The following is a 19,691-nucleotide window of genomic DNA, read 5'->3' on the forward strand; positions in this document are numbered from 1 at the left end:
TCATTTTGTGTTCTTAATATGCTGTGAAGAAGGCATTTTGATCCTATTTTACTGGTGGAGAAATTAAAGCAGAAGAGACAGAAGAGTCCAAGTGACCCAACTGATAAGAAGAGGCAGAGACAGGAGCCGAATCCAAGCTTCCAACTCTTGCCTGGGGTCCTTTTGTCCTCACCAGGGTTTCTCATACTTGAGTAATATACAGATGCCTCCAAAACAATTCTCACTGGCCCAAGAATATGCCCAGAAATCTTAGGAGTCTGCAGACACAAATTTAAGAACCTTCTAAGTTTGATTTACAGCAAAATCTTGGTTTATTCAGGTGGCTGTAAAGTCATTGATTATCCCAGTGCCAATGTGATCACAAAGGCAAACATCAACACAGCATTGAAATCACTTGTCCCTACAATGTTATAAGGCAGATGTTCAAATTATCTGAAAATATATTTTTTTTTTTTTTGAGACGGAGTTTCGTTCTTGTTGCTCAGGCTGGAGTGCAGTGGCGCGATCTCAGCTCACTGCAACCTCCACCTCCTGGGTTTGAGCGATTCTCCTGCCTCAGCCTCCCAAGTAGCTGGGATTACAGGTGCTGCCGCCACACCCAGCTAATTTTGTATTTTTAGTAGAGGCAGGTTTCACCATGTTGGTCAGGCTGGTCTTGGACTCCTGACCTCAGGTGATCCACCTGCCTCAGCCTCCCAAAGTGCTGGAATTATAGGCGTGAGCCACTGTGCCTGGCCTAAACTTTGTCTTTCTTTTTTTTTTTTTTTTTAGAGATCGAGTCTTGCTCTGTCTCCCAGGCTGGAGTGCAGTGGTGCAATCTTGGCTCACTGCAACCTCCGCCTCCTGGGTTCAAGCAATTCTCCTGCCTCAGCCTCCCGAGCAGCTGGGATTACAGACGCGTGCTGCCACACCAGCTAATATTTTGTATTTTAGTAGAGACAGGGTTTCACCAGGTTGCCAGGCTGGTCTCAAACTCCTGAGCTCAGGCAATCCACCCACCTCGGCCTCCCAAAGTGCTAGGATTACAGGCATGAGCCACCATACCCGGTTAAAATTTTTAATTATTTTAGATTAAAACTGAAATGAAAATTAAAAATTAAACTCTTGAAGAACTTGTCGGAACCGTCCCCCTTCCCATTCTGAGATTCTGTCAGGCTGCCTCCACATTGCCTGAAAACCCCCCACTCCCCGTTCTAACATTCTTTGAGTTTCCCTGGTAACCATCTGCTGGTGGAAATGACAATTAAGCTGTTCAGCTGCCTGGTTCACTTAGTTCCCCCATTATGGCTCTGTGCCAGGGTCAAGAAGGCCTGAATTTACCCACCTGCAGCGATGTGCCAAAGGAGAGGGATCCTCCCAGGGACAGGATGAGTCTCAAAACACAGAGTAGAAAAAGCCTGCACCTGGATGGACATTGTTCATCCTTCCACCACCTCATCCACTAATGCATCCGTTCTGCATTCACTCTCGCCTGTTACATTCCAGGTCCTAAATTTGTGGGAGAGAAGATGGGGTGAAAAAATAAGCAAGGTTTACCTTCGTGTATGTAATGTACTACTATCAATATTGTGTGCCTGTGTGTGTGTGTGTGTGTGTGTGTGTATGTGTGTGTGTGTGTGTGCGCATTCATATCTAAGCCCTGGTAATATTGTGTCCTCCTGGGAAGAGAACCAAGAAGCTGGGGAACAGAGGGTGGGAGCCCAGGAGATTTACTTCTCTTGGTACCCTTTGCATACCTTTACATGTTTGCATCATGTGTGTACATCATCTTCTCCAAAAATAGCCTTCAGTTTTTGAACTACATTCTCCACTGGAATCCAGTGCTCTGGTCATGTGAGCAGGCTGACCTTTCAGAGGTGGTGATGGTGGGGTGACTCACGGTCAGTAAGTGGGACGAAGAAGGAGGCATCATCCAGACCTATTTGCCATGGGTTCTGTGGCCTTGTCCAAGAGGCTGCTGGCCCCAGAGGCCTCTGCCCACCTCCCCTCCAAACCTGTTCCTGTGTATGCTGTGCCCAGGATTGAACTGCTCAGAGGTGATGGGGTAGCCCCCTGCCATGGCCTCAAGAGACCTGCTTGTGTGGGCTGGCATGTGGTCACATATGAGTGAAAGTGACCAGGCACGTGTGTCCTTTTCTTTCCCCAGACAAATATTTTCTTGGAGTCCTCAGATGCCCTCCCTATCCTGCTGCCAGGGTGACTGGGCAGCTTTGATTTGCCGTGGTGTATGGAGGCCATGGGATACATCCTCTGTCCTCTTCCGGTTTTCTTGAGACATCACGTATACCACTTCCATAAGTTCCTGCCTCCGGAGTCACCAAGCATGGCCCCAGGAACAGCTCAGAACCCAGGGCCATGGGTGGGAGGGAAAAGGAGGGAGACTGGTGTCTCATGTCTCGCATGTCCCATCTCTTCCAGAGACTCAGCAACACTTGCAGATGCAAAGTTAGATTTGAAGAGACTGTGTTGAGCCCTTGGGGCCAGGCAAGATTAGGACATTCACACTGGATGGCTCTCAGGAAGCAGCGTCTTCTGAGGCTTTTCTCAGTGAGTCCTCCCTCTCCCTGGGGGATTTCAAGACTTCCCACTGTGCCTTGGCCTGCTTCCTCCAGCCTCATAGCACCCCTGAGAGCTCAAGACAGTTCTCTTCCCTATTTTACAAGTAAAGAAGCTGAAACCCAGAGGTAAAATGACTTATCCCCAAGTTCACCAGCCTATAAATCACTCAGCCTGAATTTCAACCCAAGTGGGCCCTGCTCTAAAGCCCGTGCTCCTAACATTCCACCTGAGGTTAAAGCCTCCTGAGGAGGGTGCCACGCCAAGAAATGGCCTCAGCTTGCTGCGGATTGTAGAACCCCAAACAATAGAGGAAGACATTGACACAGTTCATTACATTCAAACCTAAAGCCTTTGTGCATCGCAAGACTGCATAAATAAAGTGAAAAAATAATTCACAGACTAACAAAAGATAGTCACGCAGACCACAAGATTAGAGCTCCTGCAAATCAATAAGAAAGACACAAACAGCACCATGGAAACACGGACAGGAGGTACAAGAGGTGATCCACAGAAGAGGAAATCCAAACCACCAGCACAATTATGAAAACGGTTTAACTCCACTCTTCAGAGAAATAGAACTTAAAAACAAGAACGAGAGACATTTGGCCCCCATCAGAGTGATAAACATTCCAAAGTCTGACTATTGCCAGGTCAAGTCTGGATGTGGAGCCACAGAAACTCACCCTTTCAGATACAGTCAGGCAATGGCAGGGAGTCCCAAGATGCTCACACACCCGGCCATTCTTCCCCAGGCACATGCAAGACACACATGAGGATGGTCACGGCAGTGCGGTTTTTATTATGGAAAACTGGACATCATTCAAATGCCCATCAACAGGAGAATGGATTGATAAACTGCAGTACATGCCCCTACAATGAAATTGATTGAATAGTGGATATATGTATACTGGTGCTCTGCACATCAAATGTGGATAAATTTCAAACACAATGTTGAATGAAAACAAGCAAGTTGCAGAAGGCTATGCACAATATTATGTCACTTACAAAAAGTTTAAAGCTACAAAGCAACACTTTCTATGTTTTATGAATGAATACATGTATAGCATGTATACATAAACATGTGCAGGAACAACTCATGCCAACTTCTGGGAATGGGCTGGTGACTATCTCTGGGCAAAGGGAAGGGAAATGAACTGAGATGCTCTTATGTATTTGAAATGTCTTTTTTCACAATCTAGGCCAGCTGCTGCGGCTCACACCTCTTATCCCAGCACTTTAGGAGGCCAAAGCAGAAGGAGGATCACTGGAAGCCAGAAGATCGAGACCAGCCTGGGCAACAAAGCAAGATCCTGTCTCTACAAAAAGTTTCTAAAAATTATCTGGGCATGGTGGTGTGTGCCTGTAGTCCCAGTTACTCTGGAGGAAGAAACAGGAGGATCGCTTGAGCCCAGGAATTTCAAGCTGCAGTGAGCTATGATCACCATCTCACTCCAATCTGGATGACAGAGCAAGACACTTGTTTCTAAAAAAAAAAAAAAAAAGGAAAGAAAAGAAATCTACGCTGGGCATGGTGGCTTACACCTTTAATCGCAGCACTTTAGGAGCCTGAGGCATTTGGATTACCTGAGGTCAGGAGTTCGAGACTGGCCTGGCTGACATGGTGAAACCCCATCTCTACTAAAAATACAAAATTAGCTGGACATGGTGGCGCATGCTTGTAACCCCAGCTACTTGGGAGGCTGAGGCAGGAGAATCTCTTGAACCTGGGAGGCAGAGTTTGCAGTAAGCCAAGATCGTGCCACTATACTCCAGCCTGGGCAACAGAGCAAGACTCTGTCTCAAAAAAGAAAGAAAGAAATCTAGATCATGGGAACATGGAACTGTATGTATGTGTCCCTGCATTTTTCACATGCCAAATATCTTAGATATTAAAAATCAGGGAGCTGGACAGTTGCCCTAAGGTCAATTGTCTTCCAGGTCACTGATTACTGTTTGAGAGTTTCATCTGGAATTAACTTCCCATTCATTGGCCCTAATTCTCTTCCTTAAGGATCCCATGTGAAAATCCAATGGCTAGTGCCGTGCATGCGGACTAGCTCCTGCCCTCAGCAGGCTGACTGTGCAGGCTGGCAACTGTGAGAGGAGGCCGCGTCTCCCAGCCACCCCCTCCATTGGCATCTCCCTCCACCCTCTCCCACCACCATCCCTCACCACCCCTCTGGCCTTCTCAGCAGATGGTAGCTCATACAGCCTGTTTTCTTCTGTAGAAAGTCCTTGACAAGCCCAGAGGGAGGCTCAAAGAAACCCCACCACTTTTTCAGTGGAGTTGTCTTTGCTAACCATGGACTAGGCTCAACAATGGACACTCAGTGGGAAGAACTGAGCTGGGAGTCAGGACAACTGCTCTTGATTTGCTGGGTGACTTTGAGTAAGTGACACAACCTCTCTGAATCTCGACAGGTACACTGAGGGAGGTGTGCACTTTGAAACCTTGAAGCCTCAGAATCTACTAGAGAGATTTTAAAAGCCTAGATGTGGGGGTCCCAAAATGGGAGTTGCTTGATGTGAGGCCTTGGAATTGTATTTCCATTGACTAGCCGGGTGATTCCACTGCACAGCTAAGCTTAGGAATCATTAGACAATCGTGGCAGGTTGGACATTCAGGTATATGAGCAAACTCTGTCCACATCGCCTATTTTCTCTCCCCACCCCCAGTGCCTTCCTGCATCCTTGTTAATCATCATCACCCTGAATAGTTTATGCCAAGCAGGGTGCTGGGTGAGAATGAGGGAGCAGATGAGCTTCCAGAATGAGGCCCCTTTCAGCCTCCCACTCCTTAGTAACCGCAGAGAAGCTGAGAAAGAAGGCGGGAGGGGGAGCCAGCCCTCGTACCCTCCACAGGTGGAGGAGGGTCTGGGGGACAGGGGCACATGGCCCATCTGCTGAGTTCCTGACCCTCTGCCCAAGGCCCAGCCTCCCAGCCCTGGGGCAGCTCATCTCCCTGTCTCCACCCCTACCAAAGGCAGGAGTCTGCAAATCACAGCATTCTAGAACATCAAAAGCAGACTAATGTTTTCCCGATTGCAGCCATTCACTGCTGTCTTACCACCTGTATATTATTTAATTGGTACTTTCTTTTACATTGACTCACTGTTTTTTACTTGAATGCCTACTTTAGCCCCATTCTAAGCAATAATATCTGCGAAATAACAGGTTTGATGTGCTAGTTATTTTTTGTCTAATACACATTAAAATAAATACATAATGATTTCCATTTTAAAATGTCCATCTTTTTATCTCTTGAAGTCACTTTGTGCATCACCACACTTTCAGAAACACTAAGCTAGTCCAACCCTGCCGTTGCACACAGATGCAAACTGAGGCCCACGGAGGGGTGGAGCTCGCCAAAGGTCCCGCCACTGGGGTGGAACCTGATATCCACAGGTGGCCACACTGGGCAGGCCCCAGGCACTCTGGTGACCTTGACCTTTTGAGAGACCTTTCTTTGGTTGTGCACTGCCCCCTCCTGGCTGGTTCTTCTGCAACACATGACCTCCGGGAGGAAGCAGCCAGGGGTGGAGGCGGGGCCACCTTGTTGCAGAACACAGATGACTGACTGCCCAGGGATGGAAGGCTGGGCAGTCAGGGAAGGCACCATTGCAGAGGGGGCCTTTGCACTTGGCTTTGAAAGATAAATAGGAAACAGTCAAACTTCAAAGAGCAAAAAGGCAGTTCTGTCCAAATGGTGTGAAGGGAGTGAGATGTTCTGAGGACAGAGAGTACTCAAGATTTAGCTGCTGGTTTGGATGATAGGAGACACAGCAGGGAACAGACTAGGATGGGCTTTGAATGCCTAAGAAGAAGCCGTGACTTGAGCCTGTGGTCAGTGGTTAAGCTATTAGGGGAGGTTTAATGAGCAGGGAAGTGATGTGATGCCAAGTGCAGTGTGGAGAGTGGACAGGAGAGGACAAGGCAGGGTCAGCGCGGAGGGAAGAGGATATGGCAATGGCCCAGGGAAAGGTAGACAGGTACTTCCCTCTGCCTCTAACCTGCTGGGGTCCTTGTCGAGTCACTTCCTGTCACTGGGCCTGTTTCCTTATCAGCAAGAGGAGCGAGCTGGGCTAGATGCTCTCCAAGGACCCTTCTAGCTCTGAGAAATAAAACCACAAAAATAAGAAATTATGCTGATGAGGCTATGAATTGCTACAACCCTTTTGGCAGTTAATTGGGCTTTAGCTATTAAAATAAAACACATGCATCCCCTCTGGTCCACCTGCAATTACATCATACAGAATTAAAGCTCCAGTCTGCAAGGATGTATTTACTAGGATGTTTAGAGCAACACTACTTTATTAGCCAAAAAACTAGAGGCGAATAACCTGTGTCACATCATCTCCCATCTCTGTCTGTTAATGGCCCTACCGGGGGACTGGTTATGAGCCCTCTGGCAGCTGGAGCCTGTCTTGAGCCTCAGTTTCCTCATCTACAACCATTTGACATGCTTTATAGGATGTTGTGAGGTTTTGATCGGTTAGTGTTGGAGCCTGGAAGCACAGCTCCAGCTCACTGCACACACTCAACAAATGATCGCTGTTACTATTACTCAAAAGAGTGTGGCAGATCCCAGCACCTGGAGAAATAACTCTGCTGTATTGTTATTAGGTGAAAAAAGAGAGTTGCAGAGTTGAGTGTTTAGTATGATTCCCTTTTGTAAGAAAAGAAGCAAAGAAGCTAGGCGCAGTGGCTCACGCCTGTAATCCCAGCACTTTGGGGGGCTGAGGCGGGCGGATCATCTGAGACCGGGAGTTCAAGACCAGCTTGGCCAACATGGTGAAACCCGTCTCTACTAAAAATACAAAAATTAGCTGGGCAAGGTGGTGCATGCCTGTAGTCCCAGCTGCTGGGGAGGCCGAGGCAGGAGAATCGTTCGAACCCAGAAGGCAGAGGTTGCAGTGAACCGAGATCATGTCACTGCACTCCAGCCTGGGCAACAGAGCGAGACTCTGTTTCAAAAAAAAAAAAAAAAGAAAGAAAAGAAAAAGAAAAAAGAAAAGAAGTAAAGAGAAATGAAAAAGGAAAAGGAGAAGTGGGACTAAACCCTATGAAGGATGTCTGTGTTTGTCTGGGCAGAGAAAGGATGTGAAGGGATTGAATACCAGGCTCCTTTCTGATTGGGAAAGGAAGAGGCTCTAGTGTGGAGAAGTGGGCTGGGAACGGCTAAGAGGGAGGGGAAAATGATGGACTTTGTCTTAATATATCTCTGAATTGTTTAACTTGTTACTTCAGTAACAACTTGTAAACCTTTAAAAGCTCCTGTGAGATTAAAGAGACAAATTGTCATTTCACGAAAGGGAAGGAAGCCTTGGGAAATCTACTGGCCAAAATGACTTGGCCCAGGGAAAACCTGTTGTTACAATGGATGAAGGGAGCTACTGGGAAGGGCACCCTTCCCAGATGGGCCGTTCTCTTAAGAGTTCCACTACTGGCAGGGTCTTTGTTCAACAGCTTCATTTAACAGAAGGTAATGCTGAGGGCCAGAGAGGGCAAGAGACTGGCCCAAGGTCACACAGCTGAGCCAGGCGAAAAGGGCCTGATTCCGGACAGTAACACAGGGGAGAGGCCCAGTAGCCTTTCCCCTGTATCACTGCTACTTCCCACCTCTGCGTCAGAGCCATTCCTGCTGGGAGAGACAGGTAGAGTGCCCCATCTGTTGAGCTTCCTTCTCTTCTGTTGTTCATTCTTCCTTCATTCATTTCCTAAGTGACCTCGCCCGTGCCCTGCGTGGGAATCCAAGGTGACTAAAGCATGCTGCTTCCCCGAGAGGCACTCGCAGTTCAGTGGTCTGGGAGCATCTGGCTTCTACCACTAACAAAGGCATTTTCTCTTACTGGTAGAGAAATGCTCTGAGGCTAATTTTTTTTTTTTTAATGCACTGTTTTGTTTGTTGCTGTCTTAATTGTTGCCATGTTATATTTTATCAGTTTAATGTTCTAATTTTGTGCTTGGGCCCTGAGGCAATTCAGTGAAGGGTATGATTTGGAAAACGAGGGAAATAAAGAAATTGTCCACAGAAGAGGCAGCCTCCCAGGAGCCGAGGACAAAGCATAAGTGCCGACAATGAATTTTATTAGGAGCAAAACAAAAACAAATAACCTGTTGCCAGACAGAAGGTATTAGACCATCCTGGTATGCTTTTGTTTTCGTTCTTTAATTTAATTCCAGTTCTGCATTTCTTCCAGGGTCAGCCAAGGATGCATAATCCAGTTCCGTCCTCACTGCCTTCTAAAGCCTTCCACATTCCTGCCTCCAGGCCTAGACTCAGTGAGCACCTTGCCTGCCCTGCCCTCCCTTCTTCTTCAGGAGAGGTCTGTAACCATTCCTGCACTTGCTAATACTTATTAAGTGCCTGCTGTGTGCAGGCACTGTGCAAAATGTTGGAAATAATGCAACCAACAAGGCAAAGGTAAGTCTGCCTTCAGGGAGTTTACATTCTACTAAGGCATGCATTCTCAAATGGGGCCTTGATGCCCTCGAGGAAATGAAAACTGCTTCCTGGAGGTGTTAGTGGAAAAAAATCTTAGATCTTACAATGGTTTGTATGCTTGTCACGTATATTCATCACCCATCCAGCCACCCAAGGGGAAACCTGGGTGTCACCACCAGTTCCAGCTCCCAGCCCTCTCTGATCTCAGGGCTCCCAACCTTATAAGGCCTGGCCTGTGAAGGATTCCACTCTCTCCCTGCAAACACCCCATCTGCCTTGCTTCCCTTGCTACCCAGTGTAGCTCCCAGGACCCAGAATTTTAGCATCTCTTTGCCAACACTTTAGACTCCTGTGCCCTTTTTTCCCCACCCATCTGGCAAAGCCCTAGGCCTGGATAAATCCCGCTATGTACATACATCTCCCCAGCGTGCAGCTGGGTAGGTGAGCCCTGATGGAGGAATTCACTCAGCAGGACAGGACAAGACACACATACACTAAGGACCACCAACCTCAACTGGTGAGCCAAGACTGTCAGGCAATTGGGGATTTTGTGGGCAAGTTGCTTCTCAACACTCTGAATGATCATTCTCCTTCTTTCAAACTCCTCACCACCTCTTCTTCACTCTCGGCAGAAGACCTTGCCTCCCACTTTGCAGAAAAAATAGAAGCTCAAAATGAAATCTCCCTTAACATCCCACTATAAACCTACATCTACATCTGCACCCATCCTCTCTTTGTTCCTGCTTTTGGGTTCTAGAGAACTCATCCCTCCTCCTCCCCAAGACCAACCCCCCCCAACCCACATGCCTGATCCCAGCCCCTCGCACATGCTTGAGAGAACTTTACTCGCTGATTATCTCCCCTATTTCCTACACTCTTGGTTAACCTCTCTCTCCTGGATCTGCCATTCACTTTTAAACAAATCTCAGGTTTCTTCTACCTTGAAACACACCTCCCCTAACATACATATTGGCCCTAGCACTTTATCTTTCTCATCCTTTTTACACAAAAACTTCTCGAAAGACCCACTGCCTCTCTCATCCCTCCTGTACTCATCAGACCACTGCCATCTGACCCCCTCCATCATGCCACACATAAATAGCCCTCCCTAAGGCCCCAACAATCTCCACACCTGTCCATAAACCAAAGCCCAGGGCTGCACCCTCCTCCTATCTGACCTCTCAGAGCATTCCCTCCATCAAGTCTTCCCAGCTTCCTAAAATGTCTCCCTTGGCCTCCTTCCATAAGCCCACTCTCCTGGGCTTTCTCCAACCTGTCCAGCCACTCCTGATCAGCCTTTGCAGGCAGATCCTTTTGTACACAGCCCTAATCTGTAGATGTACCTCAAAACTTCATCCTGGGCCATCTCTCTTCTCTCTCCACATTCTTCTCCCTGGGTAAGCTTCTCCTCATCCACAGCTGCAGTTATCATCTCTCTATCGACAACTTCTCCTCTTCATCTCTAGGCCAGACCTCCACGCCACGTCCAAACCCAGGTTTCCAAGAACCTTCTCAACATCTGATGTGGTGACTGTTCAGGCATTTCAAGCTCAAGATGTCTAATGTAGAATATATACTTTCACCTCTCTGTCCACATCCTCCTCTCCTCAATCAAACCACCCCCCTGTCTCAGTCCTCTTCCAGTTTTTTCTATCTCAGTGAAAGATACTGCCTACTTGTTTGCACAGAAACCTCAAGGTTCATTCTGACATTGCCTCTTCCTTCCCCTCCCATTCCAACACACCTCTGTGACAACTTTAGTTTCTGATTAACTCTGGGAAGCTTCCACTCTCTTCAACTCCACTGCCACCAGCACCCTCCCCCCTGCCCCGCCACCTACCACCCGCCCCACCCCCCCACACACACACACACTGTCTTCTCCCTGGATGCCTGCCTGCACTCCTAACCCTGACTTGTCTTCCCACATCTACTCATACCCACCAGACACACTCCACTCTCCACTGGGCAGGTACACAGGTCACAGTAAAATTCAGATTTCATCCTGTACCTCCTGGGCTTACACCATCAGTGGCTTCCAATGGCTCTTAGGATGGAGAAAAAAAAACCCTGATGTGGCCAATCCTTCACATGGAGTCTGCCCTCTGCCCACCTTCTACACTCCCCAGTCCCCCTGCTCTCCCTCCAGACCATGCTACAAAGGCCTTTTTGTGCCTATTCTCTCAGCTGTACCTTCTGCCCTAGGCCCTTTGTACAGGTTCTTCCCTCTGCTCAGGTGTCTTCTCCCCGACTCTCCCTTACACATAGTTCTGGTTTCCTCATAATCATCAATTTCTCAGGGAATCCTTCCCTAACTCCCAAGAAAAAAATAGATCCCTCCTTCCCGTTATATGCTTTCACAATAATAGCACACACGCACACACAGAGCGCTATTGTTCAGAGCTCCTCTAAGCATTTCTGCTGAGAATTCATTTACTCCTTATGACAACCCAGTGAGGTAGAAATTATAATTATCTCCATTGTACAGATAAAGAAATTGAGTCACAGTGACTCGCCCAAAGTCACCTAGTTAATGAGGCAAAGCCAGAATTTGAACCTAGGCAGTGTGACTCCAGTGCAGCTTTTAAACACTATATTATTACATAAGAAAACAATATCCTTTTCCTTCCTGCACTTACCCGCTGTTTGTAACACTGTATTGTATGACTATTAGTTTAGTATGTGTCTCCTCCATTAGACTGTAAGCTCTATTGGAGTAGAGACAATTCCATCACTAGACTGTAAGCTCTATAGGAGTAGAGACTATTCCATCCCCAATGGTAGGTACTCAATAAATATTTGCTCAAGAAAATGGGAAATGTTGAATGTGTACAGACACATAACATTTTCCATTCAAGTTCAAGACAAAGATAACCACATACCTGGACCTCCTAGGGTTAGGGACTCCTGCCCCCGTAAGAAACATGCTGCCCTCAGATTCTCAATGGCTCCATAAAGTTAAGAACAGCTGACTCTAACATTCTCCAGCCTACCTCACCTTTTTCCTGCCATCCTTCCCTCAACAACTACAACAGCCTCACATTTAGTATTAATGGTATGTGCTTTGGTTTTAGCAATCTTTTAAAAACACAAAACAGGGTCAACCTCCTCTGAAAAGCCAGTCAGAGACTACTAATGCCCTAAGAGCAAAGTCCAAACTCTGTTGGGGGTGGGGCTGTTGTAGGCCTTGTCTACTTCTTCATCCTCATAGGCCCTCATTTGTTCCCTCTTCCCCACCTCACCCCACCCCACCTCGACAGCCCAGCAGCACAGACTAGGGGTTCTGGGTTTAGGGTTCCCAGACAATAGCAGGGTGTTTTCTCATGCCTAGACTCATGCAGTGCCCTCTGCCAGTCCTCTCCTTCGCACCCAGCAATTTCAGGTGTCTTTATGCCTCAGCTTAGATATCTCTTTGGGGTTCGGTGCCCCTCCTTGGGGCGCCCATAGGCTGCATCTGTTCCTGACAAGGCACACCAGATATTGAACTACAGTTGCTTGGTTACGGACAGTCGTCTCTGTGAGCTTTGAGGGCAACCACCATGTATTATACATCTTTTGAATCCCCCTAGCCTAGCCGGGTGCTAGCCCAAGTTAGGTGCTTACTACAGATTTGTTCAGTTAGCGAATGAATGAATGAATAAACTGGCAACTCGTGTCCGGTTCATGGGCACCAAAAATCGTGTGAAATGGATAAATGAGCAGGTAAGGCAGAACAAAGTTCGGATCTAGGGAAAGATCCAGATTAGGGAGTTCAGAGATGAGTAAAACGCAGACCCAGCCATCAGAGAATTAACAAGGAAGATAAATCTCTTCAAGGAGCCAGCCAGAAGGATTAAGAGAGTCGTCCAAGTCCCGGCCGGCCCCGGGGGCGCGTCCGTGTCTAGCCCCGCCTGCTCCGCGCCAATGGGCGGTCTTGTTGACCACGAGTCTCCGCCCCCTTCGCCTTGAGGGGCGGGGCCGGCCCCTCCCGGAGAGGGGACTACGTTTCCCGGCGAGCCGCGCGGCCGGAGCGAAAGAGGAGCCGGAAGTGGGGCGCGCGAGGTCTAAGGGCGCGAGGGAAGTGGCGGGCGGGGACTAAGGCGGGGCGTGCAGGTAGCCGGCCGGCCGGGGGTCGCGGGCATGGCCGAGGCCAGGAAGCGGCGGGAGCTACTTCCCCTGATCTACCACCATCTGCTGCGGGCTGGCTATGTGCGTGCGGCGCGGGAAGTGAAGGAGCAGAGCGGCCAGGTAAGCGTTCGTGGGCCGTGTGCGAGGGCCGCGTGCAAGATGTGGAGATCAGCGGCCCGCGGCCCGCGCCCCGTCCCCAGGCGACCCGGCGGGCGCCCGGAGCCGGGTCCCGCAGTGCTCGACGGCGCGGGCCAGGGGTACCGGAGGAGCCGCAATCTCTGCCTCCCCACTGCGACTTCAGTTCCCCTGGGCCTCACTTTCCTCATCCGGGCAGTGGGTTGGGCCAGAAAGTGTGCTCGCAGGGGCCGAACTTTGTAATTCCCGCGTCCCTTACCTCCACCCCCTTCCTGGTAGCGGGTGTTTTAAGTTTCCTAAGTCTCCCGCCACGTGGCTAGGCTCAGCGCGGCCCCCCCTGGGGCAAGGAGGTTGCTGCGAGTCTCGGGGGTGGATTGTGACCAGCCCCTCGGGGGTGCGCCTGGAGAAGGGACCCTACAGCCCCTTAGTTGAGCTGGAACTCAGGCCTTTAGCGATTGTCTGTACTGAGACGTACAGCTTTGGTACTCGAACTCGTGGTACAGCCATTTCTTACTTGATTAATTCAACTGTTAATCCGGTACTCAGGGTGCTTCCTGGTGTTCGAATGGTGAGCAGCGTCTCCCAGCCCTCCTGGAGCTTACGCTCTAGTAAGGTAGACAAATCAAAGAATCACAAAAGTGACTATATGCTTAGCACTGCAATAAGTTAAGAATGAGAGGGATGGGCCAGGCACGGTAGCTCACGCCTGTAATCCCAGCACTTAGGGAGGCCGAGACTAGCGGATCATCTGAGGTCAGAAGTTCTAGACCAGCCTGGCCAACATGGTGAAACACCGTCTCTACTAAAAATGCAAAAATTAGCTGGGCATGTTGGCGCACGCCTGTAATCCTGGCTACTCATGTGGCTGAGGCACAAGAATTGCTTGAACCCAGGAGGCAGAGGTTGCAATGAGCCAAGATCGTGCCACTGCACTCCAGCCTGGGCGATAAAGGGAGACACTGCCTCAAAAAAAGAGAGAGATGGATGGCAGATTGCCCTGGTCAGGAATAGCTGAGGTGTAAATGCCTTGTGGTGGGAGGGAACTTGTGTACACACTGGCCTGGAGAAAGTCCACTCTCTTGAGTTTGAGGATACAATATGAGCCATGATCATGCCACTGCACTCCAGCCTGGGCAACAGAGCAAGACACTGTCTCAAAAAAAAAATTTTTTTAAGTCCGTAGCAGGCCAGGTACGGTAGCTCACGCCTGTAATCCCAGCACTTTGGGAGGCCGAGGCAGGCGGATCACTTGAGGCCAGGAGTTCAAAACCAGCCTGACCAACATGGTGAAACTCTGTCTCTACTAAAAATGCAAAAATTAGCCATGCATGGTGGCGTGCACCTGTAGTCCCAGTTACTCGGGAGGCTGAGTCAGGAGAATCACTTGAACCCAGGAGGCAGAGGTTGCATTGACCTGAGACTGAGCCACTGCACTCCATCCTGGGTAACAAAGCGAGACTCCATCTCAAAAAAAAAAAAAAAAAAATGTCCATAGTGGCTGAAGTGTGAAGTACAAGGGCCAGATGCCCCTGGAGAGATAGAGGCAGGGCCTGGCTGGAGTGGTCTGGTGGGCAGTTTGATCTTCCTTGGAAGAGCAGTGGTAAACCAATGGAGAGTTTTGAACTGGTGAGACAGTATCCTAAGTAGTCAGATCCCTTTGCCCTGTGGTGTAGGCTGTGCTCCTAATGCTTGCTCTCAGAACCTCCTGGAGGGACTAAAGGGTGATGGGCCCTAAGACGTTATCTATGCTTTTCCCACTCTCTCTGAACCTCACTTGCTCTTCCTACTGTAGTTATGGTACTTCACAGATAAGGGGAGCAAGAGATAGTACCCATCTTCATTGGAGCAAAAATATCCTGCCCTCATGGAGCACACATTCTAGTAGGAGCAGACAGGTGACAAATAGAAAAAGTTTAATAAGTTAATGATATAGTATATCCAATGGTGCTTGCTATAAAAGTAAGGCAGGCAAGGGGGATAAGCGATGTCAGACTTCGATTATAAGTAGGGTAGTTAAGGAAGTCTCATTGAGAAGGTGTCATTTGGGCAGAGACCTGAAGGAAATGAGGGAGTGAGCTGTGTAGTTAACAAGGGAGAGAACATTCCAGACAACAAGAATAGCAAGGCCGCGTTAGAGGCAGGGTGGCCTGACACAATTTGAGGACAGCAAGGAAGACACGTTGCCTGAGGTGGAGCAGAGGGAAACTGACTCTTGAAATCTTAGTGTTACCAGCTCACTGCTGGGCACTGACAGATGGTCTTGTTCAAACCAGATAGCAGCCTGCAAGGTGGGTATCGCTGTTGTCACCATGTTAAGAAATCTGAACTTTGAAGAGGTGACGAGATTAGTTCAGTCCACCCGTGCCCCACATTGCTTAGCCTCATTAGAGTACTTGATATCCTGGCTTATTGACATTTACAGAGACAGTGGGCCCTCTGGCCTCTGCTCCAAAGGCCTGGATTCCACCTGGTTCCCTCTGCTTCCACCAAGGGACTGGTACCACTTGGGCCCAGTCTTTTCCCAGCAGACTAGTAGACTGTGGTCATGCCACCTGGGTGCCTCAGGTGTCTGGGCTGTGATTCGTGCTTTGGGAAGATTGGCTGGCCACGTCTTTGAAAGCTTTTTTAAAGGTCAAAGGTGGGGAAAACCCTGTCTCATGGCCTCTAGGCATGGATAGTGCCAGAGAGGCTGGGAGCTGGATGAATGCTAGCTTGGAACATTCCACCTCTGGCCTTTCAAAGGGGTTGTCTAAAAAGGTTTTAGTTGGCATTGGTTGTCCTTCTTGTCTCTGGAAGGTTTTGGACAGAATTGGCAGGGCCAAGCAGACATACTTCCCAGAGCAAAAAGACCCTCTTTTTTTTTTTTTTTTTTTTTTTTTTTTTTTTTAAAGAAAGGGTCTTGCTCTGTTGCCCAGGCTGGAGTGCAGTGGCACGAGCATGGCTCACTGCAGCCTCAATATCCTGGGCTCAAGTGATCCTCCCACCTCAGCCTCCTGAGTAGCTGGGACCACCAGTACATGCCACCATTCTCAGCTAATTTTTAAATTTTTTTATAGAGACAGTCTCACTATGTTGCCCAGACTGGTCTTGAACTCCTGGGCTCAAGTGATCTTCCTGACTCAGCCTCCCAAAGTGCTGAGATTACAGGTATGAGCCACCATGCCCAGCCAAAAAGACCCTCTTCTGAACCACCTGTCTATACAAGTCATGAGTTTGGGGAGAGTTGGGCCCAAGGAGGATCCTTACTGTGCTGGGGATTAATTGTGGCTTTCTCTTTACCTCTCTGCAGAAGTGTTTCCTGGCTCAGCCCGTAACCCTTCTGGACATCTATACACACTGGCAACAGTAAGTGGTGGGGCCGACAGGGTGGAGTAGGGACACCCCAAGCAACTCAGCTTGGAATAAGCTGGGATACCTATCTGGTCTAAGATCTGTCCCCATAGCCCACTGTGGACACCATTGTTGCCTCCAGAAAGCCAGCTCACATCACATGGTTGGGTATTTGTGTGTGGATATCTGGTAGTGGGAGGGGACATTGAGAGCTGTGATCTCTTAAGAACAAGAGCTTCTCACCAGCTTGTCAGTTGCTCAGCAAACGTATATTGAGCACCTCCTGAAAGCCAAGTCCTATTACTTATTATGCAAATATTGTCACAAGTGAGACAGACATGGTTCCTTCTTTCCTGCAGCTGACATTGTAGCCAAGGAGGTAGGCATGAGTCAAAGAATGAAACAAATGAATGTTAAATTACAGTGGTAGTAAGGATTACAAAAGAGAGGAACTTGTTGCCACAGCCACATAAATGGGTAAGCCTGGCTTCATTTGGGGGTCCAGGGGAAGCTTCCCTGAGGTGATCTTTGACTTGAGAGCTGTAGGAATTGGAGGAGTGAACTATGCAGTGGGTAGAGAGCGGCAGGTGGAGTGTACCTGCCAGTGGAAATTGCTAATGCTAAGTCCTGTGGCTGGTGGACAGTACAGATGGGGCTGGGTCATCGCATGGATAGCCATGCATGGGCTGGTTATCCATGGTGAGGAATTTTGTCTTTATCCAAGAGCAGTGGGGCCATGGTAGGGTGAAAAAGTGAGGAGACCGCTCTGCACCATAGTGAGACTGGTCGGGCCATGGACACCATCATCCAAGCAAGAGCTGATGGGGCTTGACACAGGGAGAACGGGGTAGAGAGTGGATTCCCAAGAATCACAGGGATGAAACCAGGGCCTGTGGATGGGTGGGAGAGGAAGTATCTGATTGACTCCACATCTGACTTGTGTACCCATGCATAGAGCTTGAAGGGAACCCAGTTTGGAGGGGAAAGATTTCAATGACATGTTGAGTGTGAGATGCCTTTTAAACATGTAAAATTTATGTACTCTTCAAGGAAGGGGGAATCATCCAAGGACGTATCAACAGAGGAATGGTTGGAAAATGGAGAGAGTAATTGTGTTCTCTTCATGCACTGGCCTGACCACAGCTGACTAAGGGAGTGAAGGATGTGCAGACATATCCCATGAGGAATGGTAGAGAGTACTGAATTGCCTTGGATGGAAAGGAGGCAGGAGAGGGGTGTGAGGGACCACTGCACATCTTTGAGGACCAAGAATAGTGCGTTCTCTAAGGCCCTGGAGACAGAAGTGGGCCCCAAATATACCTGCTTCAGGAAGACAGGTTTCAGCTTCTGAATATAACGACATCAGAGCTATCTAAAAATGAGGTGGGCTAGGTGGAAGTGGTGAGCTCCCTGTCATTAGAGGTGTGTAAACAAAGGCAAAAATGGTGTGGAAGGGATTACAGCCTCTAGTGGAGAGCTAAGGTGATTGAAAATCCTGCCAACCCTCAGTTCTTGGCTGTCCTCTGCTGCTAAGGAGAGCTTAGAGCACAGGGCACAGCCCACACTTCCTAACCCTGACTTGCCCAGATGAGTGGGTGTTATTCGTAGTACTTCCTTCCCCCAAAAACTGCTTCAGTGAGCTGCTCTGCACACTCCTCCCTGCCACTGGCCCCTTCTATGGGTGAGGGGGACAAGGACCTCAAACCCACGAAAGGCAGCCTAGCCTAGCAATTCCCTGCAGAGTTCAAACCCAGCAACTAGCTGTATGTATGACCTTGAATGGATTTCTTGGCCTCCCTGAGTCTGTGTCTTCACCTATAAAATGAAAATAATGATGGCAATTATCTCATTGCATTGTGAGGGTTAGATACAGTGCTCCATATAAAGTGCTAAAACTACTGGTTGGAGGCTCCCCCACTTCCTGCACCCGCCTCAGTATTTATTGAGCATCTACTACAACCCAGGCAATATTCTTGATATAGCTGGGAACAAACCAGAGAAAAATCCCTGCTCAACATTTTTGTTGGGGGAAAAGAGGCAGAATAAATTGACACATGTAAAAATGAAACCTGTTTTTAACAGGAGAATCCTGACAAGTGGCTTTCCTGGGAACAAGGGACCTGAGTATCACATCCCAAACCATGACAGAGCAGAGTTCATCGCAGCTGGAAAACCTGGGGCCTAGACAGTGACTCCCTGGGATGGGGGTCAATGGAAGTGAGACTTGAAAGTCCAGGGGCTCAGCCATCTGGGTGCTTATCCTACCCATACCCTAGACTCACTTTGCCATGAGCAAGTCACTTAGTTGTTCAGTTTTTGAGACGTGTGAGGCACTGAGGATACTGTAGTGAGCTGCCAACTGCCCCCCTCCCTGGGCCTTTCTGTGTAGGTGAGGAGTCTAGGAAGTAAGTAAAATAACAGGAGATAGAGAAAAGCTATGAAGAAAATGAAACAGGATCACAGGGCAGAGCATGCCTTGGAGGAGGGGGGTAATCATCGAGGGCCTCTCTTGGGGGGCTTCATTAAAGTTGAGACGTGAAGGACAAGGACCTGGGCAGAGTCTTCCAAGAAGGCACAGTACACACAGCATGTTCGCATGTTCTGCAGGGGGAAGCGCCTGGGCGGTTCTGTGAAGTGCCTGCATGGGTCAGCTCCTATCACTTAAAGACTGGTAGCTGCTGCAGCTGTTATATAACATTATCCAGCATTCCTGATTATTTTAAAGACTAATCAAGAATTGTAAAAGCACTTTATGAAGTGAGTGAAAATGCAGAATACAAAATTGTGTCTATACTGTGTTTTCACCACTGTTTAGATTCTATGCACATTGCCTTTAAGAGCTGGAAGGATGCGGGAAGGTCTGTCTAGTCAATTCTTGTGGAGTTGTTCTGTCACCCAGTTGGTAGAGACAGTCACCCTTGTCCTGCAGAACCTCAGAGCTTGGTCGGAAGCGGAAGGCAGAGGAAGATGCGGCACTGCAAGCTAAGAAGACCCGTGTGTCAGACCCCATCAGCACCTCGGAGAGCTCGGAAGAGGAGGAGGAAGCCGAAGCCGAAACCGCCAAAGCCAGTAAGAGCCTTGCAGCTTTGGGAACAGGCTATGGAATATTGATTGTTCT

At 48.8% G+C, this 19,691-nt stretch overlaps 1 protein-coding gene across 11 annotated transcripts in view; it reads left to right on the top strand.

Annotated features, from left to right (window-relative positions):
- Window positions 1-13,024: 13,024 nt before the first annotated feature.
- TCOF1 (treacle ribosome biogenesis factor 1) overlaps window positions 13,025-19,691 on the top strand; it is a 42,342-nt gene continuing 35,675 nt past the window's right edge. For 9 of the 11 annotated variants that reach the window (XM_009241185.4, XM_054556062.2, XM_009241186.4 and 6 more), the window contains exons 1-3: window positions 13,034-13,228; window positions 16,533-16,588; window positions 19,503-19,642. In XM_009241185.4, coding sequence (XP_009239460.4) covers window positions 13,121-13,228; window positions 16,533-16,588; window positions 19,503-19,642 — 304 coding nt within the window. In that variant the 5' untranslated portion in view covers window positions 13,034-13,120. Of the gene's footprint in view, window positions 13,229-16,532; window positions 16,589-19,502; window positions 19,643-19,691 lie in introns of all 11 variants that reach the window. The other 2 variants (XM_009241187.4, XM_002816084.5) reach the window with 1 other exon arrangement.

This window comes from Pongo abelii, chromosome 4, assembly GCF_028885655.2.
Source record: "Pongo abelii isolate AG06213 chromosome 4, NHGRI_mPonAbe1-v2.0_pri, whole genome shotgun sequence".
NCBI lineage: Eukaryota > Metazoa > Chordata > Mammalia > Primates > Hominidae > Pongo > Pongo abelii.